The sequence below is a fragment of the Jaculus jaculus genome, chromosome 13 (genome assembly GCF_020740685.1).
Source record: "Jaculus jaculus isolate mJacJac1 chromosome 13, mJacJac1.mat.Y.cur, whole genome shotgun sequence".
Taxonomy (NCBI): domain Eukaryota; kingdom Metazoa; phylum Chordata; class Mammalia; order Rodentia; family Dipodidae; genus Jaculus; species Jaculus jaculus.
The window spans coordinates 12,034,667-12,058,101 of record NC_059114.1 but is presented as its reverse complement, the minus strand read 5'-3'; the positions used below and the strand labels follow the sequence as shown (position 1 = coordinate 12,058,101).

General features: G+C 42.5%; 1 protein-coding gene across 2 annotated transcripts in view; it reads left to right on the top strand.

Moving 5' to 3' along the window:
* Positions 1–23,435, top strand: part of LOC101598107 (solute carrier family 5 member 4A) — a 45,818-nt gene that overhangs the window by 5,799 nt on the left and 16,584 nt on the right. For both annotated transcript variants that reach the window (XM_045132644.1, XM_045132643.1), the window contains exons 4-8: positions 201–260; positions 2,786–2,890; positions 14,932–15,037; positions 16,529–16,609; positions 18,645–18,865. In XM_045132644.1, the coding sequence (XP_044988579.1) occupies positions 201–260; positions 2,786–2,890; positions 14,932–15,037; positions 16,529–16,609; positions 18,645–18,865 (573 nt within the window). The remainder of the gene's footprint in view (positions 1–200; positions 261–2,785; positions 2,891–14,931; positions 15,038–16,528; positions 16,610–18,644; positions 18,866–23,435) is intronic.

The window sequence follows — 23,435 nt, the reverse complement described above, 5'->3', positions numbered from 1 at the left end:
CACACATTTCCAGTCACATCCTACGCCACAGGGACTATGACCTGTGGATCACACAAACAAGACCCACAGGTACCTCGGGGTCCTAGTTATTGACTGAGACAAGACTTAAGAAGACCTTCATTACTATTAGAGGGGTTGTGAATTAATAAGGCCCACACGTCCAACCTCTTTAACTTTGCTCTCTTCTGGTTCTCTTGCAGTCTTTTCTGCTGCTGCTGCTCTTGGGGTGGTTCTTTGTCCCCATCTACATCAAGGCCGGGGTGAGTATCTGCAGCAATTCTGAGGGAAAAAAAAAAAATCTTCCAGATAGGGCCGGGCATGGTGGCACACACCTTTAATCCCAGCACTCGGGAGGCAGAGGTAGGAGGATCGCCGTGAGTTCAAGGCCATCCTGAGACTACAGAGGGAATTCCAGGTCAGCCTGAGCTACGCTGAGACCCTACCTCGAAAAAAAAAAAAAAAAATCTTTCAGATATATATGTCTATCATGCATTCCTTTATTCACTCATTCTTTCTGCTCTAAATTTAAAACCTGGGTGCTTTCCCCTCCTCAGTTCTTTTGCTAAAACCAAACAGGTTGACAAAAAGTCAAATTTCCTTCCCATAGGATCTCCCAGTATCCTGCCAATCCTATGACAGGATGATGCCAGGCCAAATCTGGGGCAGATCTCATGCCGTTAGTCACAGCTGCCGTGAGATCAAGAGCGCAACCGCAATGCCATGCTCCGAAGACAGTGCTCCACTTCCCTCTTCGCTCTCCCTGGGCTCTTCTGCATCCCCCCGCCCCCTGCAGCTTCTGTGATGTTCCCTTGGCATTGGGGGGTTGATCTAGAAGTCCCATGTATGAGCAAGAACTCAAGGGCCCCTTATTCTCAGCACACTGACCAATTATGAATCTCTTGAGTTGCTACTGCTCACTGCCAAAAGGAGCTTCTCTGACCAAAGCTGGAAACAGCACTAGTCTATGGATGTAAATATAACTATTTAGAAGGCAATTTAATGGTTACATCATACCCATTCAGAGAAACAAAGCAGTAGCTTCCTACAAGAGCCTTCCCAGACACAGGCTTTTTTACTCTACCAAACATGGATTTCTCCCAAAGATCCTTCTTTTTTTTTTAAATTTCTTTTGTTTTATTTTTATTTATTTATTTGAGAGTGACAGACAGAGAGAAAGAGGCAGAGAGAGAGAGAGAGAGAGAGAGAGAGAATAGGTGTGCCAGGGCCTCTAGCCACTGCAAACAAACTTCAGACACGTGTGTCCCCTTGTGCATCTGGCTTACATGGGTGTTAGGGAATCGAACCTGGGTCCTTTGGCTTTGCAGACAAGCACCTTAAGTGCTAAGCCATCTCTCCAGCCCTCCCCCCAAGCATTACCTACTGATACTGTGAGTCTCTTCTGGCCGTGGGGCATAGACCATGGGTGCTATGTCATGGGGTGATTCCTGGGATGAAAGTATGTTGAAAGACAATCTTTCTATCGCTTTGCACAGCACAGTAAGTGAATACTGCTCACGTACGCATCGAAGATGAATACCTTTTGCTCACCCAGGTCCCTTCTGGCTCCAGACCTGAATACGCTTTGCTGAAAGATGCTAACCTTGGGCTGGGACAATGGCTCAGTGGTTAAGAGCACTTGCTGCTCAAGCATAAGGACCTGAGACCACCACAGTTTGATTCCCCAGAACCCAAGTAAACAGCGTGGTGTGGCCGCACACATCTATAACCTCAGTCCATCAGGCAAGGGCAGATACCTGACAATGGCTGAGGCTTGCTGACCAAACAAAAAAAGGGGCGGGGGGAAACAGCAGCTCTGAGTTGAGTGAGATATTTCACTTCAAGGAAACAGGCAGGTGAAGGAAGAGTGGAAGACACCCAATGTCCTTTGACAAGCACATTGGCATCACTACACACACACACACACACACACACACACACACACACACACACAGAGCCACACACACACACAGAGCAATGCTATCCTTGGATCAAGGGCTCATGCCACAGAACTTTTGCATGTGCTCTTGGCTGTGGCGTTCCGTCTCCCAAGGGCTACTATCAGTTGGTGATCCACTAAGAGTTCTCCTTTTGGTTTTTGATAAAATTCATAAATATACGTGTATATCAACATCCTTTCATACTAGAGGGGACTAAATCATGCACACAATAGTCTCTGAAGAAGCCAGAGAGATACCCTTTTTATTTCATATATCTCATAGTCAATCTCATATTTCAGTAATGAAAAACCACAGGCTTCTCTCTTAATAAAGATTTAATGTGATTCTCTTCTGTTCAATACAAAACACAACTATGTAAATACATACTCAAATGTAGATATATAATGTGTTCAACTATCAATCTGTCAACCAGCTATATTGAAATCTGTTATTTTCAAATCTTATTATGACTACTCGACTGTAGAGCTACTGAGAAAATAATAAGAAATATATTTATCAAGTGTCTACTAGGCATTGGTAGTATTGTAGGAAATGTACCTGTGCTTTTGTTTAAAACCCTTCCTTTGAGAAAAGGAAGATTCAAAGATGGTCATTTGTCAGAGGTCACAACATGCAATGTATGTCAGAGCTAAGAAGAAATCTCAAGATTGTCACTGTACTTACAATGCCCGCGTTTGTCCCAGCCTTGGCACTTTACCGAGGACTCACACCTCTGTTATTCTCCAGGGGCTATGCACAGTGCCTAACCGCCGTCTAATGAGTAGTGAGGATTCTGAGTGCACGAGGCTCCAAGATGAAGTGGACTCTTCTGATGTCTGTCCCTGCAGGTGACAACCATGCCGGAATATCTCAAGAAACGGTTTGGAGGGAAGCGACTCCAGATCTACCTCTCCATCCTCTCCCTCTTCAGCTGCGTGGCTTTGTCAATCTCCGTGAGTTCATTGCCTCCTGGCATTGTACCTTCCAGAAGTTTCCTGATGGTGCCTGAATGCTAACATCAGAGATTGGCATGTATAGACTGTCAATGGTATTTATAGGGTCAAAACTTAAATGGATCCCTGGGATCTTTCTACAAAGTCATGTTTTTTAAGATTTTATTATTTTATTTATTATTATTATTTACAGACAGAAGGATAGAGAGAGTGAGAATGGTTGCGCCAGCCCATCTACAAAGTCTTAATGTGGGGAAAGAAACTCAGGAGAGTTGAAATGATAAAGTAGAGAACCTTCAAGTCAGGAGAACTTCCAAAATATAAATCTACTCTCTGAGCAGTAAAAAAAAAAAAAAGAAAGAAAGAAACTAATATGGGCTGGAGAGATGGCTTAGTGGTTAAGGCGTTTGCCTGCAAAACCAAAGGATCCTGGTTCCATTCTCCAGGACCCACGTAAGGCACATGCACAAGGGACACATGCATCTGGAGTTCGTTTGCAGTGGCTGGAGGCCCTGGTATGCCCATTCTCTCTCTCTTTCTCTCTCTCACCCTCTTTCTCTCTCAAATAAATAAATATTTTTAAGTTTTTTTAAAATTTATTTATTTATTTATTTGAGAGTGACAGACAGAGAGAGAAAGACAGATAGAGGGAGAGAGAGAGAATGGGCGCGCCAGGGCTTCCAGCCTCTGCAAACGAACTCCAGACGCATGCACCCCCTTGTGCATCTGGCTAACGTGGGACCTGGGGAACTGAGCCTTGAACCAGCGTCCTTAGGCTTCACAGGCAAGCGCTTAACCGCTAAGCCATCTCTCCAGCCCTTAAGATTTTTTTGTTGTTTATTTATTTGAGAGCGACAGAGAGAGAGTGACAGAGAGAGAGAGAGAGAGAACGGGCTCGCCAGGGCTTCCAGCCACTGCAAACGAACTCCAGACACCTGCGCCCCCTTGTGCATCTGGCTAACGTGGGTCCTGGGGAATTGAGCCTCGAACCAGGGTCCTTAGGATCCACAGGCAAGCGCTTAACCACTAAGCCATCTCTCCAGCCCTCAAATAGATAAATATTTTTAAGCTGATGTACAGAAAGAGCAAATGTTTCAGTCATTCAAGTCACCATTGCTCCCTTATGACACAGAGAAAGATCTCTCTTGACTTTTACCTTTCCCACTGCACACTAACTCCCTTCTGCTTTCCCAGAGTCAACCCCCATTTATATTTTCACTTTCAGTTTAATCATCAAACACCAGAAAGAAAGTGCTTTCTATTAATATACTGGCTTTCCTTAAGTTGACCCGGCCTTGTCAAAGATGGCCCCTATAAAACAGGTATCATAAATAAGTGATGAAATAGTTGTTCCCTGGAGACTATCAGAAAGAAGATAGGAATTTGAAGTTTAATCAATACATAAAGCAAACAAGGGAAAATCAATTCACTTATCCTCACGTATCACTAATGTAAACAATGTCCCCAAGTTTATAGTCCAAAGGACATGTCGAGATTTATAAGAGAGAAGCTAGCCTTCTCTTTTGGGCTCCTTAGGTTAATTTCCATGAGTCTTCCTCCTTCAATGTGAGCATTTTCCAGCACTTACTGAAGATTATTAAGCTGCGTCTTAGGGTAATGAAGATTCTTGAGCAACAGCAGTTCACTGTATGCCTAAGGCGATAAGAATTCTAAACATGAAATAATTGGTCCCTTGTGAAGACACATTCAAATAGCATACAATCTAGAATGGGGTATGGGCAAAACAGAAGATGCTCTACTCAATCAGAAAAGATGCTGCTATCTGCCAGGTACGATTAGAGTTGTCATCATGGAGGAGCCACTTAAACAGTCCGTAGGGCATGAAGGTTAGCATAAGCAGAGGGTCCCCGGGGTGCCACAGTGGGGTGCTCACATGTTCCACGAGTGGGCTGGACTTGCTGACCATCCAGTTGTCCTCTGACTCTAATATCTACAGCTCTATCGTCCTAAAGGCCACGAACATGTCTCAAAACGGAAGCAGTTAAAGGAGCCTCTGATGGATATGGGCTTTTGGAGTTGGGAGGCTTCTGGTAGGAAAAATAGGATTGGATATGGTGAGCTGGGCGGAGGTGAAGGATGTGTGTTCTTGTGCAGGTCTGTGGTCAGCTGCAAAGACAACACAGGAAGAGTCCTTCCTGACCTACAAGCTTGTGTTTTCTTTTTTAAAATATTTATTTATTTACTTGAGAGAGAAAGAGAGGGAGAGAGGGAGAGAATGGGCACGCCAGTGCCTCCAGCCACTGCAAACGGACTCCAGACGCGTGCGTCCCCTTGTGCATCCGGCTAGCGTGGGTCCTGGGGAATCGCACTGGGGTCCTTTGGCTTTGCGGGCAAGTGCCTTAATTGCTAAGCCATCTCTCCAGCCCAAGGTTGTGTTTTGATTTAAATTAATGACACGTCTGAGACACATTCATTCATATGTTTACATATGTTTACACTCCGATAACAAATTCTACACCTGCTACTTATTAAACAAATCACTATGAGAACTTAGGATGGAACCATTTTCAGCATTCTCCCCAGCTCAGGTTAGGGAAAGATCAGCATGTTCACAGGTTCTCAGCCTCCAAAAGCACATAAATTGAGAATCAGTTGTAAGGTATGGTGTCCCTTGAGCCCTAAACATCTCAGTTTATATTTCCCAAAGCACTGAAGCTCTTTTAGAAAACTACATTACAAAGTGTGAAATCATAAAATTCACATTATTAAAAATTACAATCTTATCTATGACCCTTATTTATATAGCTTCATCCAACAGTCTCATAACAAAAGATAATTTGGGGGTCATTACCATTCCTCTTTAAAAATGTTTATTTTATTTGTATTTATTTCTCAGTAAGAAAGAGAGAGAGAGAGAATGGGCACACCAGGGCCTCTACCCACTGCAAATGAACTCCAGATGTATGCGTCACTTTATGCATCTGGCTTATGTGAGGTCTGGGGAATCAAACCTGGGTCCTTAGGCTTCACAGGCAAGTGCCTTAATCGCTAAGCCTTCTCTCCAGCCCACAATTCCTCTTTACTAGAGATAATTCATCATTTTTGTGTGTGATAACTACAAGTTACCTTTCCACTTAAAAATGGTGAAAATGACATATTTTAACCTAAATATATTTTGCCACAATAAATACATATTAAGATATAAGGCATTTACACAGGTTTCAAAACCATCCATTGAATGCCTTACCGATACAAAATAATAGAAAGAAAAGTCAAGAAATTCATAGTAGGATACTGTGTCTCAATGAGAAAATGATTAGGTGGGACAACAGAAAAAATGAAAATGTTTTGGTTCACTAAGCTCCCCGTTCACAGGCCAGGATCGATGAGACAATTATGATGCGGACGGATACAGACGTGCATAGGTGGTACCTCCATGGGTAATAATCTTTTCTGAAATAGTAAGAACTTTTATATACATCCAATATTTAAAAACATACTCTGCCTTCAATATGCATAGCAATTGCCTTTCTGGAGAACCGTAGCATGTAATGAAGTTGTTTGTTGTTGTTTTTTTTAAGTGCTTATTTATAAAGCTGGCTTGAGTTCTAGGCTGAGGTAACCAGAATCAGGATTTTCACCAACATATATATTGAGAGAGAGAATTGGTGCACCAGGACATCCAGCCACTATACTCAAACTTCAGATGCATGTGCCACTTTGTGCACATGCATGACTTTGTACACTTGTGTCACCTTGTGTGTCTGGCTTATGTGGGATCTGAAGAGTTGAACATGGGTCCTTAGGCTTTGCAGGTTAAGCGCCTTAATGGCTAAGCTATCTCTCCAGCCCCAGGTCCTGTTTTAAATCCTAGAGGGGGAAAAATAACCATGTATTGCCCCACCCCTCCCCAGACTCAGGTTCCACAAAGATACTTACATAAATTCTTCTATGACTCATTTGAAATTTGCTTCTGCATGTCTAATTTACATGCTTAATATGCAATTTCTAAGTTTTTAGATTTATTTTTATTTTTGGTTTTGGTTTTTCAAGGTAGGGTCTCACTCAAGCTCAGGCTGACCTGGAATGCACTAGGTAGTCTCAGGGTGGCCTTGAACTCATGGTGATTCTCCTTCCTCTGCCTCCTGAGTGCTGGGATTTAAGGCATGCGCCACCACGCACAGCTATTTGTAGGTTCCCCATCTGCTAATCTAGTTTGTCTCCTAGACAATTTCATTTCTACTTTCGTGTCATATTGGTACATGAGTTTATGTATCTATACAAAATCCAGGAACTACAAACAAGAGGAAATATTTTTCTTTCTGGGACTGGTTTAATTTGTTTAAAATGTTTTTCTGCTTTTGCATCTATATGCCTTGCATGGCATATGTTCAATTTTCTTTATTAATTCTTCTCTTTTTGAGCACCTAGGTTAGTTCTACAACTCAGATATTGTAAATAGTGTTACAACAAATATTGACATAAAAATATCTCTGTGATATGCTGACTCAGAATCCTTTGAGTTAATACCCAGGAGTGGTATAGTAGGGTCATGTGGTAAGCCCTATTTTTAGTTTTCTGAGGAACTGTCGTACTGATTTCTATAGTGGCCAGACTAGTTTACATTCTCATATATTCTATATTTTTTAAATTTATTTATTTGAGAGCGACAGACACAGAGAGAAAGACAGGTAGAGGGAGAGAGAGAGAATGGGCACACCAGGGCTTCCAGCCTCTGCAAATGAACTCCAGACGTGTGCGCCCCCTTGTGCACCTGGCTAACGTGGGACCTGGGGAACCGAGCCTCGAACCGGGTCCTTAGGCTTCACAGGCAAGCGCCTAACCGCTAAGCCATCTCTCCAGCCCTCTCATATATTCTATATACGAGAATGTAGCTCTCATATACTGCTGTGCACTGTATGAGAGTTGCCCTTTGTCCCTATCTTCACCAGCATTTCTTGTTATGTGTTTCCTTAGTGACTGACATTCTCACTGGGATAAGGTGGAATCTCAATGTTGTTTTGATTTGCATTTCTCTCATGCCTAATTAGAATGAACAATTTTTTCAATGTTTATTAGCATTTCTGTTTCATCTTTGTGAGCTATCCATTTCATTATTCCATTTATTCATTGGGTTGTTTGATTCCTGTTGATTAGTTTCTTTTTTTCTTTTTTGGTTTTTCGAGGTAAGGTCTCACTCTAGTCCAGGCTGACCTGGAATTCACTATGGAGTCTCAGGGTGGCCTCAAACTCACGGCAAGGCAATCCTCCTACCTCTGCCTCCTGAGTGCTGGGATTAAAGGCGTGCGCCACCACACCAGGCAATGGCTAGTTTCTTTTTTGAGAATATTTTTATTGATTGATTTAAGAGAGAGTATGAGTGTGCCAGGGCCTCTTGCTGCTGCAAACAAAGCCCAGATTCCTGTGCCACTTTGTGCATCTGACTTTCCTTGGGTACTGGGGAATTGAATCTGGGCCAGCAGGCTTTGCAAGCAAACATTTTAACCACTGAGTCATCTTCCCAGCCCCTGTTTTGTTTCTTGAGTACTTTTTATTCTAAATATTAATCCTTGTTACCTGTATGCCTAACAAACATTTTCTCTCATTTTGTAGACCACCTCTTCAATAATTAACTGTTTGCTGGGGAGAAGCTTTTCAGTTTTATGAGGCCCTATTTATAAACTGTTGGTATTATTTCCTGAGAGTCTTAAAATCCTATTCTGAAAGTCCTTGCCTATGCCTGTGTGGTTTGAATGAAATGCCACCCCCACCATAGGCTCATGTATTTTGAATATTTGGTTCCCAGTTGGTGGCAATTTGGGAAACTTGTGGGGTCTTGGGGGTTATGGAGCTTTGCTGAAGAAAGCGTGTCACTGGCAGAGGGCTTTGGGACTTTACGGTCTGGCCCTCCCTCCTGCCATATGGCTAGTTCACTCTGACCATCTTCTTCATGCCAACATGGAGATGTGATCCCCGCTACCTGCTCTGGCCTTGCCACACTTTCCCCATCGCGATGAAACTTACCCTCAAAACTATAAGCGGAAAGAAACTCTTCCCATGACCCGATTCTGGTTGGGTGTTTTTTCGCCAGAACAAGAAGGTAGCTTCTATAGCCTACCTATCTTTTGACATATTATTCCTACTTTTTCTTCTAATAGTTTCAGAATTCCAGGACTTACATTATGTTATGATCATTGATCCATTTGGAGTTGATTTTTTTCTTTATTTTTTATTGACAACTTCCATACTTACAGACAATAAACAATGATATTTCTCTCCCCCATTTTTCCCTTCATACTCCGCTCTCCATCATATCCCCTCCCTCTCTCCATCGGTCTCTCTTTTATTTTGATGTCATCATCTTGTTCTACTATTACGAGGGTCTTGTGAAGGTATTGCAGGCACTGGGCGGTCATGGATATCCAGGCCAATTTCTGTCTGTGCAGTTGCATTGGAAGGAGTGGTGCCCTTTCTTTGGCTTTTACATTTTTTCCACCACCTCTTAAGCAATGGACCCTGAGGCTTGGACAGTGTGAAAGAGATATTTCAGTGCTGAGCACTCCTCCATCCCTTCTTCTCAGCCCTATACTGCCTTTTGGGTCACCGCCATCTGAAAAGAGAAACTTCTCCAACCAAAAGTGAGGGTAGCATTAATAAATGGGAATGAACATTAAGTGCAGTGCTTTCAGAACAGTTTGGTGAGAATAATATATGCATTTAGCCAGACAAGAGCAAGCTTTATACCCCTAAGGCACATGACCTCCCCTGCCATAGGCTTTTTTTTTTTTTTTTTTTTTTTTAAAAATTTTTTTTTGTTCATTTTTTATTTATTTATTTGAGAGCGACAGACATAGAGAGAAAGACAGATAGAGGGAGAGAGAGAGAGAATGGGCGCGCCAGGGCTTCCAGCCTCTGCAAACGAACTCCAGACGCGTGCGCCCCCTTGTGCATCTGGCTAACGTGGGACCTGGGGAACCGAGCCTCGAACCGGGGTCCTTAGGCTTCACAGGCAAGCGCTTAACCGCTAAGCCATCTCTCCAGCCCTGCCATAGGCTTTTGATTAGGTTTCCAGTACCAGACATGTATTCCCTCCCATAGAGCGGGCCTCCAGTCCAATTAGAGAGCAGTTGGTTTCCCCCAGAGCAGACATGCCACCATTGCACCTGTTTGGTCATTTGGCTTGTCTGGCCAAACTTGAGGCTTCCAGTGTCCACTTTTTTCATGGCTGATGACTTCTGTCTCCCAAAAGGCTGCATGCAGTGCAGCTTTTTTCATCTTACAGTTGTATGGTCTACAGGGAGAAGCTTTTCAGCTCAACACCAGCTTGATTTTTCAGTGATCTTGCTGCCCAGGCATGTGAACTGTTCAGCAATAGGGTCTGACCATATGTTACTCCTGGGAAACCAAGGGCCTTGACAAAAGCCTGTAGCGTTTTGGAAGCAGCAGGGACCTCTCTGACCAACAACTCACTGGTTGGTAACCCAGCCCTGGCACTATTCTAATATTCTAATAGCAATCTATGAGCCGGGCGTGGTGGCTCACACCTTTAATCCCAGCACTTGGGAGGCAGAGGTAGGAGGATCGCCATGAGGTCGAGGCCACCCTGAGACTACAGAGTTAATTCCAGCCTGGACCAGAGTGAGACCCTACCTCGAAAAACCAAAAAAAAAAAAAACAAAAACAAAACAACTAATAGCAATCTATGGCTTCTGGATGTGCCATTATCCAAAGCGGTAGGCTTTCATATGTCTCATTCAGAATATCTTGAATTTTGAGTGACCTCCCCCAACCCTTCTCTTACTCAATCTCTTCCCCTGGCCTCACTTAGGCTATTCCACTCCCTGTAATCTTTTCTTCTACTTACATATATACAATCTCATCCTCTAAAGTCCTTCCTCTCCTCCCTCCCTTATGGCCTTTATCCAGCTTACTGGCCTCTGCTACTGATTTTTTTGGTTCCAGCTCACACACAAGTCTAAACATTTGTAGCTAAGATCCACATATGAGAGAGAACATGCAATGTTTGGCTTTCTGGGCCTGGATTACCTCACTTAGTATAATCCTTTCCAGATCCATTCATTTCCCTGCAAATTTCATAATTTTATTTTTCTTTACCACTGAATAGAACTCCTTTATTAGGTTGGATGTGGTGGTGCACACCTTTAATCCCAGCACCTGGGAGGCAGAGATAGAAGGATTGCTGTGAGTTCAAGGCCACCCTGAGACTACAGAGTGAATTCCAGGTCAGCCTGGACTAGAGCAAGACCCTACCTCCAAAAACAAAACTAAATAAATAAATAGCCTTTATTATGTTGAGATATGCTCCTTCTATTCCCAGTTACTGTAGGACTTTTACCATGAAGGGAGGTTGGATTTGTTGATTGCTTTTACTGCACCTATTGAGATGGTCATGTGATTTTTATCCTTCAGTCCACTTTTGTATTACATTTATCGATTTGTGTGTGTTGAGCTATTCCTTCATCTCAGGAACAAAGCCTACTTGGTTGAAGTGAATAATCTTTTTGATATATTCTTGTATTCTCTTTGCCAACATTTTGTTGAGAATTATGCATCTATGTTTATGAGGGAGATTGGTCTGTAATTTTCTTTTTTTGTTTTGTCTTTGCCTGATTTTGGAATCAGGGTGATGCTGTCCCAAAATGAGTTCTAGTTCAGCCTGGGTCTGAATCAGACCCTGCCCCCAATAATGACAGAAGAAAAAGACAAAAGCCCTAAGAGTCTGAAAGCATCAAAGGCAACAATAGCCAACCCCCAGATACAGCTTAATTGAGAAAGGTAAATCCAACCAAGGAGATGTAACCAATAACCTGCCCTGACATAGAAAGAGAGGCTAGCACTTCCAGTGCAGGCCTGTGCACCTGCTCTTTTGCAACCTCATTACCTTTGGGAGTGGCTTCAAATCTCACCAATGCTGAGAGCCCGCCTCGATCCCTCCGTGTTGGGCTGTGAATCAGGTGCTCTGATCAGCTGCGCTGGATGCCCTGCTGCCAGAAGCCGAACGCCTTCTCCGGAGGGTCGGGTCGAGGTTCTGTCAGGTGGGGGATGGGAGAGTGCAGGAAGCCTGGAGTTGTACTGGAGCTGCTCAGCTGGTCCCACCTGTGTCCCCGTTCAGCAGCTCTTCTGCTGTCTCCCCTTCAGGTTTCTTGACTTTGCAAGGAGGATGATGAGGTTGGAAAAATCCCCTTTTTTGGTCTCTGCTCTTGCAGCTGGACACCAAGCAAGTGTGCAGACCCATGTGGGTCCCGCAGCTGGGGTCCACAAGCTCCTCAGTGGGATTCTGGCCGATTTCTTCCTTTCTGATAGATCTTAGGGTCTCCTGCTTCTCCGCTGTGGTGGAAAAAAAAAACCCTATACACCTTCACTTTTCAGATGAAGAGTGTATTTTGCTGTGGCTTTGCTCAAATCCATCTGTAGGCTGGATTAGTGTGATTCCTATGCCACCATCTTACCCAGAAGTCTCCAAGTATTCTCTGGAGATAGAGATCTAGTTTCATTCTTTGTGGGTGGATACCCAGTTTTTCTAGCACCATTTGTTGAAGATTCTGTCTTTTCTCCAGCATATATTTTTGGGTATCTTTGAAAAAAAAGGAAGAAAGAAAGAAAGAAAGAAAGGAAGGAAGAAAGAAAGAAAGAAAGAAAGAAAGAAAGAAAGAAAGAAAGGAAGGAAGGAAGGAAGGAAGGAAGGAAGGAAGGAAAAGAAAGGAAAAGAAAAGAAAGGAAAAGAAAAGAAAAGAAAAGAAAAGAAAAGAAAAGAAAAGAAAAGAAAAGAAAAGAAAAGAAAAGAAAAGAAAACAGGAGATTACAGTTGTATGTATAATTTATATCTGAATTTTCTGTTTAGTTGCATTAATCGACATGTCTATATTGTGTTGGTACCATGCTATTTTGTTACAGTAGCTCTGTGGTATAACATAAAATCAGGCATGATGATACTTCCAGCATGATTCTTTTTTAGCTTTGAGTAACCAGACTATTTTTTGCCTCCATGATTATTTTTTTCTATTTTATGAAGAATGACATCAGAATTTCATAGGCATTCCATTCAATCTGTAGCTTGCTTTTAGTAAAGTTGTCGTTTTTAAATTGTTTATTTATTATTTTTAGAGACAGATACAGAAGGAGAGAGAATTGGTACATCAGGGCCTCAGCCACTGAAATCAAACTCCATACACATGTGCCACGTAGTGAGCATTGTTGACCTTGTGCTTGCCTCACTTTATGCATCTGGCTTATGTGGGATCTGGAGAGTTGAACATGGGTCCTTAGGCTTCGCAGGCAAGTGCCTTAACCACTAAGTCATCTCTCTGGCCCACTATTTTTATTATAATATGATCTGTGATTACAAGAGGTCTTTCTGTCTTTTAGTGTCCTTTACAAGTTCTCTCTTGAATGTTTTAACATTTTCATTATACATGTCTTTCACTTTATTAATTAGATTTATTCCAAGATATCCTTTTAGGCAGTTGTGAATGGGATTGTTCCCTAGTATCCTTCTCAGGATGTGGTTGCTGCATAGGAAGAATGCTGATTTTTGTATGCTGATTTTGTTGTTGTTGTTGTTATTGTTTTCAGATAAAGTCTTTCTCTAGCCCAAGCTGACCTGGAATTCACTATGTAGTCTCAGGATGACCTCAAACTCACAGTAAACTTTATACTTCTGCCTCCTGAATGCCAGGATTAAAGGCATGAGCCACCGTGCCCAGTTTGTATGCTGACTTTTTGTTGTTGTTGTTGTTGTTGCTGTTGTTGTTTTCAGATAAAGTCTTTCTCTAGCCCAAGCTGACCTGGAATTCACTATGTAGTCTCAGGATAACCTCAAACTCACAGTAAACTTTATACTTCTGCCTCCTGAATGCCAGGATTAAAGGCATGAGCCACCATGCCCAGTTTGTATGCTGATTTTTTTTTATCATACTACTTTGCTAAAAAATGTTTATTAAATCTAAAAAGCTTTCCCGTGTAATATTTCGGATCTTTTGTATACAAACATATTGCCTGCAATTAAGAATATTTTGGCTGGACATGGTAATCTATGTCTTTAATCCCACCACTTGGAAGGCAGAGGTAGGAGGATCACCGTGTGTTCAAGACCACCCTGAGACTATATAATTCTCAGTTCCTTCAAAGAAGTCTTGTTCCTTTCCAGTTTCACACTGACCTTGATGCCATGTAGAACTTGTTAATGAGGTTAATTTACTTCCATGTCTTGTCCTGTGGACTCCATGGACGTACCTTGTCACACCGTATTTTGTGTTTTACATCCTTGCTCTATCTAATGTAGAGATTCATGGAGGTTCACAAACCATGCTGGCACCTCCACCACTTCCCCAGAATTTCTCTATATTGCCTTTTTTTAAAAAATTTTTTAAATTTATTTATTTGAGCTAGCAAAAGAGAGAAAATATGGGAATGTCAGGGCCTCCTGTCACTACGAAACAAACTCCAGGTACGTGCGCCACTTTGTGCATCTGGCTTGATGTGGGTACTGGGGAATCAAACCTGGGTTATCAGGCTTTGTATTCAAGTGCCTTTAACTGCTGAACCATCTCCTCAGCTTACCTCTCTACATTTCCAAATGTTCCTAGTATATAGCATTAAGTACACAATCTCATGGAAGCAGTCTCACAAAATGCTTAGCAGTTTCAAATATATAAAAGCAATAAAATTATGTATGTACATACCCATCTATATGCAAAAGTCCTCACTGACAGACAGAAACACTAGTATTAATAATATACTTTTCACTGCATCATGCTTAGGGATTCCCATAAGCATTTACTAAGACTTTCTTATCCTCAATGTGCAAAAAATGTTCTCAGAATACGTCACGTACTTCACAAGTGCTTCAGCTGGACAAGGAGCTAATTATGAAGTGGGGAAAACCATCACCACTGTTTGAGGCTTTATGGAAGGTCTTGTAGGAATCTTGATGTTCAGTCTTCAAAGATGAGTAGAAGTCTGCCAGGAAGAAGAGGGTATGCTGGCACTGGAGAAGACACCAGAGGTTTGAATGGCCTGACGCTTTTGTTTTTTCCCCATCCTGAATGTCTCCTTTCTAGGCAAATATATTTTCTGGAGCCATATTCATAAAACTGGCTTTCGGATTAGACCTCTACCTGGCCATCTTCATCCTCCTGGCCATCACTGCTGTTTTTACCATCACTGGTGAGTTTGCTATGGTCTTCTCTCTATCCTACCCATATGTGTGTGAATGTGAGTTTGTGTGTGTGTGTCACGTTGCCAAAAACACAGTCAAGGATAAATCTGCTATTTAATGACTGCAACTAACATTGCAACACTGGAGAAAAAAATTGTTTATTTTTGAGAATTTTTTTTTAGGGGGGTGGTTGAGATAGGGTCTCATTCTAGCTTAGGCTGACCTGGAATTCACTCTGTAGTTTCAAGCTGGTCTTGAACTCACAGTAATCCTCCAACCTCTGCCTTCCAAGTACTGGGATTAAAGGCTAGCGCCACCACGCCCAGCTTTTTTTGTTGTTGTTGAGGATTTTTGAACATATAATCTGATTGTAGTCTCCTCCTATTGATCCTGTTTGTCCTTCTCCCTCACCCCATTCCACTGAGCCCCCTCCCCTTTACAAGTAGTCCTGTGGTGATGTCTCCTTCTTTTTGTCCTCCTTCCTGCTCTTTGGGGAAAACTCCTGTTGGCTTTGTTTAGGAAATGGTGCTAAGTGGTGGAAGTGGAGGAATTGTTAAGGATAACATTTAGGATGCTAAACTTTTGTCCTTTCTCCTACTTAATATTTAAAACAAAGCACAAGGATGAAACTCCACAGAGGAACCTCAGAATCAGAACAAGACAAAGGCCAAGCCTGGTGGTGTGTCTGTGATTCCAGAGCTCTGGAGTCTAAGGCAGGAGGATTGGGAGCTCAAGGCAAGACTGAGTTATAGAGCAAGGACTGCCATCAAAGGAAAAGAAAAATGGAAGGGGAAAAGAGGGGAGAGGAAGAGTAGAAGGGAACGGAAGGGAAGGGAAGAATGGGGGGAAGAAAGAAGAGAAGGAAGTATGGGAAAGAAAAAAGAAGAAAAGAGAAGGAAAGAAAGGAAGTGAAATAAAGGGAGGAAATGGAAAAGGAGGAAAGGTTAAGAAAATGAAAGCAGAATTAAGGCAAGAGAAATAGAAATAATAAAAGACACAAGCACTAGAGAGATAGCCATGTCAAAATAAGCTTGTGCAGACAGGCATGATGGCTCACATCTGTAATCCTAGCAGTGAGAAGGCAGAAGCAAGTGATTGCCAGGAGTTCAAGGCCAGTCTGGGCTACATAGAGTTCAGGGCCAGCCTATACTAAAACATAAGACCCTATCTCAAAACAACAGAACAAAAAGATAAGCTTGTTACTATTGAGCTTTTGAGTTTAATCTGTTTGTTTTTACTTTTTATTTTGAGACTGCCTCACTAAGTTACCCTGGCTGGCCTTGAACTCAGTCGTAAGCTAGGCTGCCCTTGAACTGGCAACCTTGCCTCCATCTCTCAAGTAGGTGGTGTGGATTTACAGGCTTACTCTGCCCAGTAACTGGTAATTTCTCCTGTTTTCTCCTGGGTCATTTGTGAAATTTGGATGGGAGGAAACCCAGACATGAAGGAAACACGTGAGTGCACACGGATAAAGTTTCCTGCTTGCCCTCTCTCCACAGGAGGCTTAGCCACCGTGATCTACACAGACACCCTCCAGGCCATCATCATGTTGGCTGGATCTTTTATTCTCATGGTGTTCGGTAAGCAAGGATAGCACACACAGAGCCCAGGATACTTGATTTTTTTTTTTCTTGTGGGGTGGGGGGAGGGTTTGAGGTAGGGTCTCAGTCTAGCCGAGGCTGACCTGGAATTCACTATGTAATCTCAGGGTGGCCTTAAACTCACGGAGATCCTCCTACCTCTACCTCCCGAGTGCTGGAACTAAAGGCGTGTGCCATCATGCCTGGCTTGGATACTTGATTTTTTATCTGGCTGTTCTTATTTGCTGCTGTCCAATCCTACTGGGTCACATTTTCCTTTTGCAAAATAAATAAGTAACTGGAGGACCCTGCAAGATAAGCAGGTTCCCTTCCTTTTCCTATGGATAGGAGAAGTGAGGCTCAGAGAAGCCACTCTGGGAATGCACCACCACTGACTTTAGAAACCAAAGAACTATGAACAGCAACAACAAAGCACAGAAATTCTGGGTGACTAGATATAATGCACGCAAGGAATCCTGGGTAACTAGAAATAATGCATGCAGGAATTGGTTCCAGCCGTTGCCTCCAGAATAGGACCTTGCAATAAAAACTGTCCAACAGCGACGGGGTTGTGTGTGTTTTGTGCTCCCCAGTTATAATGGCAGAGACTAGTGCTTCTTGGTCATTTGAAATATGTCTGGGCAAATGAAACGAATTTAATGTGCTAGCCACGCGTGGTTAGTAGCATCTAGATCGTGTTGGGATCACCGCTAGTCACTGTGGGTCTGTACTGTTTGAATTTTTGCTTCATGTATTTCAAGCTACGTAAGTAAGTGCATGCATGTTCAGGATTGTAGTTAGTACAGCTTATTGAATGGAGTGTGGTAACTACAGAAAAATGAGAGCTATTGACCCAATCAAGGTAATTTTCTTATCTTGTCTGTATTCCCCACTGGTCTTGCACATTTGTTTTCTACACGACCCCAGCACCATGTTTGGCACGTTGTACGGACTTTATTAATGAATAAATGAAGGAATATCAATGTAACGCAATTATATAACACAATTAATGAATTTTGTATCACTTGAGCATGTAGTAAGTGAGCCAAAATGCCTGGACTCATCTTTCTAATATTACCTATAATTCTAGTTTACAGCTAACCAGACTTCCAATTGCTCAGTCTCACCATTTTCCCACATCACATGTAACTTACCACCTATAATTGCTCCTCCTTATCTTTCCACTGTATTTTTTTAACTTATCTGTGAGCAGAGAGAGAAAGAAGAGGAGAAAATGGGCGTGCCAGGGTCTCTTGTAATTGCAAAAGAGCTCCAGCTGCACCTGCTGCTTTGTACAACTGGCTTTATGTCCATACTGGAGAATCAAACCCAGCAGACTTTGTAAGCAAGTGCCTTTAGCCACTGAGCAATCCCCTCGGTCCCCCATTATTTGTTATATAATAGTTGGAACAAGAAAAACAGATCTTGCATAAGGTCAGAACAACCATTACTTCTTGCTCCTTTCATAAGCATTGGGATTTCTGGGTTTTTTTTAAGATATTTATTTATTTATTTATTTGAGACAGAGAAGAAGAAAGAGAGAATGAGCACACCAGGGCCTCTAGCCACTGCAAACAAACTCCAGATGCATGTGCCACCATGTGCATCTGGCTTATGTGGGACCCGGAGAATTGAACCTGGGTCCTTAGGCTTCACAGGCAAGTGCCTTAACTGCTAAGCCATCTCTCCAGCCCAGCATTTGGATTTCTGATGCCCTAATTTCATTAGATCTGCTCTGTTATCAAACCATCAGGTTTGTTTGTGCCTTGGATGGTTGTGAGAGACCAATGTCAGTCTGTTGACTAACAGCTTTATTATTACCATAAAGCTAGCGTTAGGTGATCATTTGCCTTATGTATATGAAAGGCATTCTATTAACATGGGTGCTGCCTAGAGAGACATGGGAAAGGGTCACTGAGCATTTGCCCAGGCTCAGGGGCTGGTGCTGGTATGCCTCTGCTACAAATGAGTGATCCTGGACAATCAGCTGCCTTAGACTTGCATGAGACATTTCATTTTGTCTGACACCTTTCAGCCTTCGTTGAAGTCGGAGGCTATGAGAGCTTCACAGAGAAGTACATGAACGCCATCCCATCTGTCGTCCAGGGGGACAACCTGACCATCAGCCCCAGGTGCTACACCCCTCAGGAGGACGCCTTCCACATCTTCCGAGACGCTGTCACTGGAGATATTCCATGGCCGGGAACAGTATTTGGAATGGTCATTACAGCTCTGTGGTACTGGTGCACAAACCAGGTGAGTGATTAGTGTGTGTGTGTGTGTGTGTGTGTGTGTGTGTGTATGTGTGTGTTGGTGTATGGAGGGAGAATTTATGTTGTTCCTTCCCATCTCAGGAAAGCACCTAGCTTCACACATGAGCGTCATGAAAAGAATCAAACACTTCTGCAAGGCTTCTTATGGAGAAAAAAAACAAAAGGCTCTTCATGCCTCACCTGTTTAATATTGTACTCCCTCAACTCAGTACTTTGGTATTTATTACTATCCTCTGGATGGAAAAAAAATTATCTGTGCCCCATCAGCATGGACATTGTCTTAAACCTGACTAGAAATCAATGCTCTCAGGCTGGAGGGATAGCTTAGCTGTTAAGGTGTTTGGCTGCAAAGCCAAAGGACCCAGGTTCTATTCCCCAGGACCCACATTAGTCAGATGCACAAGGGGGCATGCATCTGGAGTTCCTTTGCAGTAGCTGGAGGCCCTGGCATGCCCATTCTCTCTCTCTCTCTCTCTTTCTCTCTCCCTCTCTCTCTCTCTCTTTCCATCTTTCTCTATCAGATAAATAAAAGAATTAAATAAATTAAATAAAAATACAAAAGAAATCAACGCTCTCAAATCCTATACCACACACATTGAATCAGAATTTTCTCATTAACATGATCACTAATTGATTCAAATAACTGATTGTTTTACTTCCTTTTGGTTTTCATGTGGCCTTCCATGATGCAAGATGAAGCTCAGCTCTTCCAATTTTCCATCTTTCCCAGTGGAATTAGCATTCAGTACTACCATTTTTTTGTTTATTTTTATTTATTTATTTGAGAATGACAGACAGAGAGAGAAAGAGGCAGAGAGAGATAGAGAGAGAGAATGGGCACACCAGGGCCTCCAGCCACTGCAAATGAGCTCTAGATGTGTGCGCCCCCTTGTGCATCTGGCTAACATGGGTCCTGGGGAATTGAGCCTCAAAATGGGGTCCTTAGGCTTCACAGGCAAGTGCTTAACTGCTAAGCCATCTCTCCAGCCCCCAGTACTATAATTTTTAAAAATATTTTTTTAATTTACTTGAGAGAGAGAGAAAGAGGAAGAGAGAGAGAGAATGGGCATACCAGGACTTCTAGCCACTACAAACAAACTCCAGACACATGCGCCAACTTGTGCTTCTGGCTTTACATGGGTATTTGGGGAATTGGACCTGGGTTCTTTGGCTTTGCAGGCAAGTGCCTTAATTACTGAGCCATTTCTCCAGCCCAGTGCTATCGTGTTTTTTGTTGTTGTTTTTTAAATATTTTATTTTATTTATTTATTCGAGAGAGAGAAAGAGGGAGAGAGAGAGCAGTGAGCACACCAAGGCCTCTAGCCACTGCAAACGAACTCCAAAAGCATGCGCCTCCTTGTGCATCTGGCTTATGTAGGTCCTGGAGAATCAAACTGAGATCCTTTGGCTTTGTAGGCAAAAGCCTTAAATGCTAAGTCATCTCTCCAGCCCAGTTTTTTTGGTTTTTCAAGGTAGGGTCTCTCTGTAGTCCAGGCTGACCTGGAATTCATTATGTAGTCTCAGGATGACCTTGAACTCATAGCAATCCTTCTACCTCTGCCTCCCGAGTGCTGGGGTTAAAGGCACATGCCACCACGCCCGGCTCAGTGCTATCATTTTTGTGCCCATGCAAATGTAACCCACATGACATGCTCTGATTGATTTTTCTTTCACTTTCTCTTCCATGAAATTAATCATTCTTTAGTTTTACTTTTTTCTCCAAATTTTCTTTATCTAACTGGATATATAAATATGAATAGAAATTAAGTGAGGTACATGCCACAATTTATCAGAATCGGATTGTCTAATTTCTTTCAAACATTCTCAAATTCTTCTTTAAGTCTTCCCATGATAGGGCTCATATGAAAATTAAGCAACATATTGATATTACAGTTGAATGTCCTTTTTTAAAAAAGTTTATTTATTTATGTGAGAGTGACAGACAGAGAGAGAAAGAGGCAGATAGAGAGAGAGAGAATGGGCATGTCAGGGCCTCCAGCCACTGCAAACGAACTCCAGGTGTGTGGGCCCCCTTGTGCATCTGGCTAACGTGGGTCCTGGGAATTGAGCCTCGAACCAGGATCCTTAGGCTTCACAGGCAAGCCCTTAACCACTAAGCCATCTCTCCAGCCCTGAATGTCCTTTTAAAAATATTATTTACTTATTTGCAAGGAGAGAGAGAAAGAGAGGAGGGGCGTGGATGCACCAGGACCTCTTTCCACTGAAAACAAACTTTAGATGCCTGCTTCACTTTGTGCACCCAGCTGTACCTGGACACTGGGTGAACAAACACAGGCCATCAGGCTTTGTAAGCAAGCAAGCACCGTTAAGTGCTGAGCAATCACCATAGCCCTCTTTTAATTTTTTGAGATCACACTTATGAAATCATGTGCTTATACAAGCTCTGCTACATTTGTGTCACACTCACGAGCCACGTTCACCTTTATTCTTTCTGTAATTTTTATTTTGATTAACAACTTCCATGATTGTAGACAATATCCCATGGAAATGCCCTCCTCCCCCTCCCCCACTTTCCCCTTTGAAACTCCACTCTCCATCACATCCCCTCCCCCTCTCAATCAGTCTCTCTTTTATTTATTTTTTATTTATTTTTATTTATTTATTATTTATTTTTATTTTACAGTTATTTTATTTACTTAATTTTTTTTAGCATAAAGTCACATAACAAGCCTTGGTTTTTATTATTTTAAAAAGCTTCATATTTATTTAGCTTTCCGACTCTTTGCTTGTGCCTTCAACACCTTCACAACGATTTTCTGCTCCTCAGTAAGGAAAGCTCGCTTGATCCTGTCACAGACACATTTATCATACATGGAACCACCATAGGCCTGGCTGACATGTTTTGTTTTGTTTTTTTTTAATTTTTTTTATTAACATTTTCCATGATTATAAAATATATCCCATAGTAATTCCCTCCCTCCCCACCCCCACACTTTCCCATTTGAAATTCCATTCTCCATCATATTACCTCCCCATTACAATCATTGTAATTACATATATACAATATCAACCTATTAAGTATCCTCCCCTCTTCCTTTCTCTACCCTTTATGTCTCCTTTTTAACTTACTGGCTCTCTCTTTTATTTTGATGTCATGATCTTTTCCTCCTGTGATGATGGTCTTGTGTAGGTAGTGTCAGGCACTGTGAGGTCATGGATATCCAGGCCATTTTGTGTCTGGAGGAGCACGTTGTAAGGAGTCCTACCCTTCCTTTGGCTCTTACATTCTTTCTGCCACCTCTTCTGCAATGGACCCTGAGTGTTGGAAGGTATGATAGAGATATTGCAGTGCTGAACACTCCTCTGTCACTTCTTCTCAGCACCATGGTGCCTTCTGAGTCATCCCAAGGTCACTGCCATCTGAAAAGAGAAGGTTCTCTACCAGAAGTGAGAGTAGCATTAATATAAGGGTATGAACATTAAGAGAAATGCTTACTGGGCAGTTTGATAAGCATAGTATATACATTTAGCCAGACAGCAGCAGATGTTACACCCCTAGGGCTCATGACTACCCCTGTTGTAGGTTTTTGGTACCAGGGATGTATTCCCTCCCATGAAACAGGCCTCCAGTCCAATCAGAGGGCAGTTGTTTTCCACCATGACAGACGTGCCACTATTGCACCCGTTGGCTCATTTGGGCTGGGTGGCCAAATATAAGGTTTGCAGTGTCCACTGTTGATTATCTTCACTGTTGATTTCTCTCTCTCCCATTGAACTGCATGCAGAATGTCTTATTTCAGCTTTCTGTCAGCTGTCTTTCCAAGAAATGACAAGTTTATATATATAACTTCAGCCCTACAGGAACTGGAGATGCAGTATCGGTTTGCCCTTGTTCAAAACAATAGGAAGGGCTGGAGAGATGGCTTAGTGGTTAAGCGCTTGCCTGTGAAGCCTAAGGACCCCGGTTCGAGGCTCGGTTCCCCAGGTCCCACGTTAGCCAGATGCACAAGGGGGCGCACATGTCTGGAGTTCGTTTGCAGGGGCTGGAAGCCCTGGCACGCCCATTCTCCCTCTTCCTCTGTCTTTCTCTCTATGTCTGTCGCTCTCAAATAAATAAATAAAAAATGACCAAAAAAATATATATTAAAAAAAAACAATAGGAAAATAGGTCACAAGAAAAAGAACAAGATGGTGATAACTGAGAAGCTACTTATTAAATTTCGCCATGGTGCAGCTTTCAGCTTTACATAAGCACGGGGGTCAATATTCTAGAAATCTTAAGATTTAAAATTTACCTTACTTTCACACAAGTTTCTAAAATTTTATGTGCTTCCCTGAACATCTACAGCCCCCACCCCCCACCGCCCCGCCAGGAATTTCCAAGAAACTCTGATGCATGACTTAATTCCTAACCCTTGGTCCCTACGCTCAGCGATAGAAGATCAAAATCATGTGAAGTCAGGGAATGACATCAAATTTCACATGATGACACTGGCTTCATGCAGGAAGGGCACATATAGGGGCTTGTCCACCTGTCAGCCCTGTGTTCCAGAACATGTTAACAGAAACATGTACACAGCTGAAATGGAATG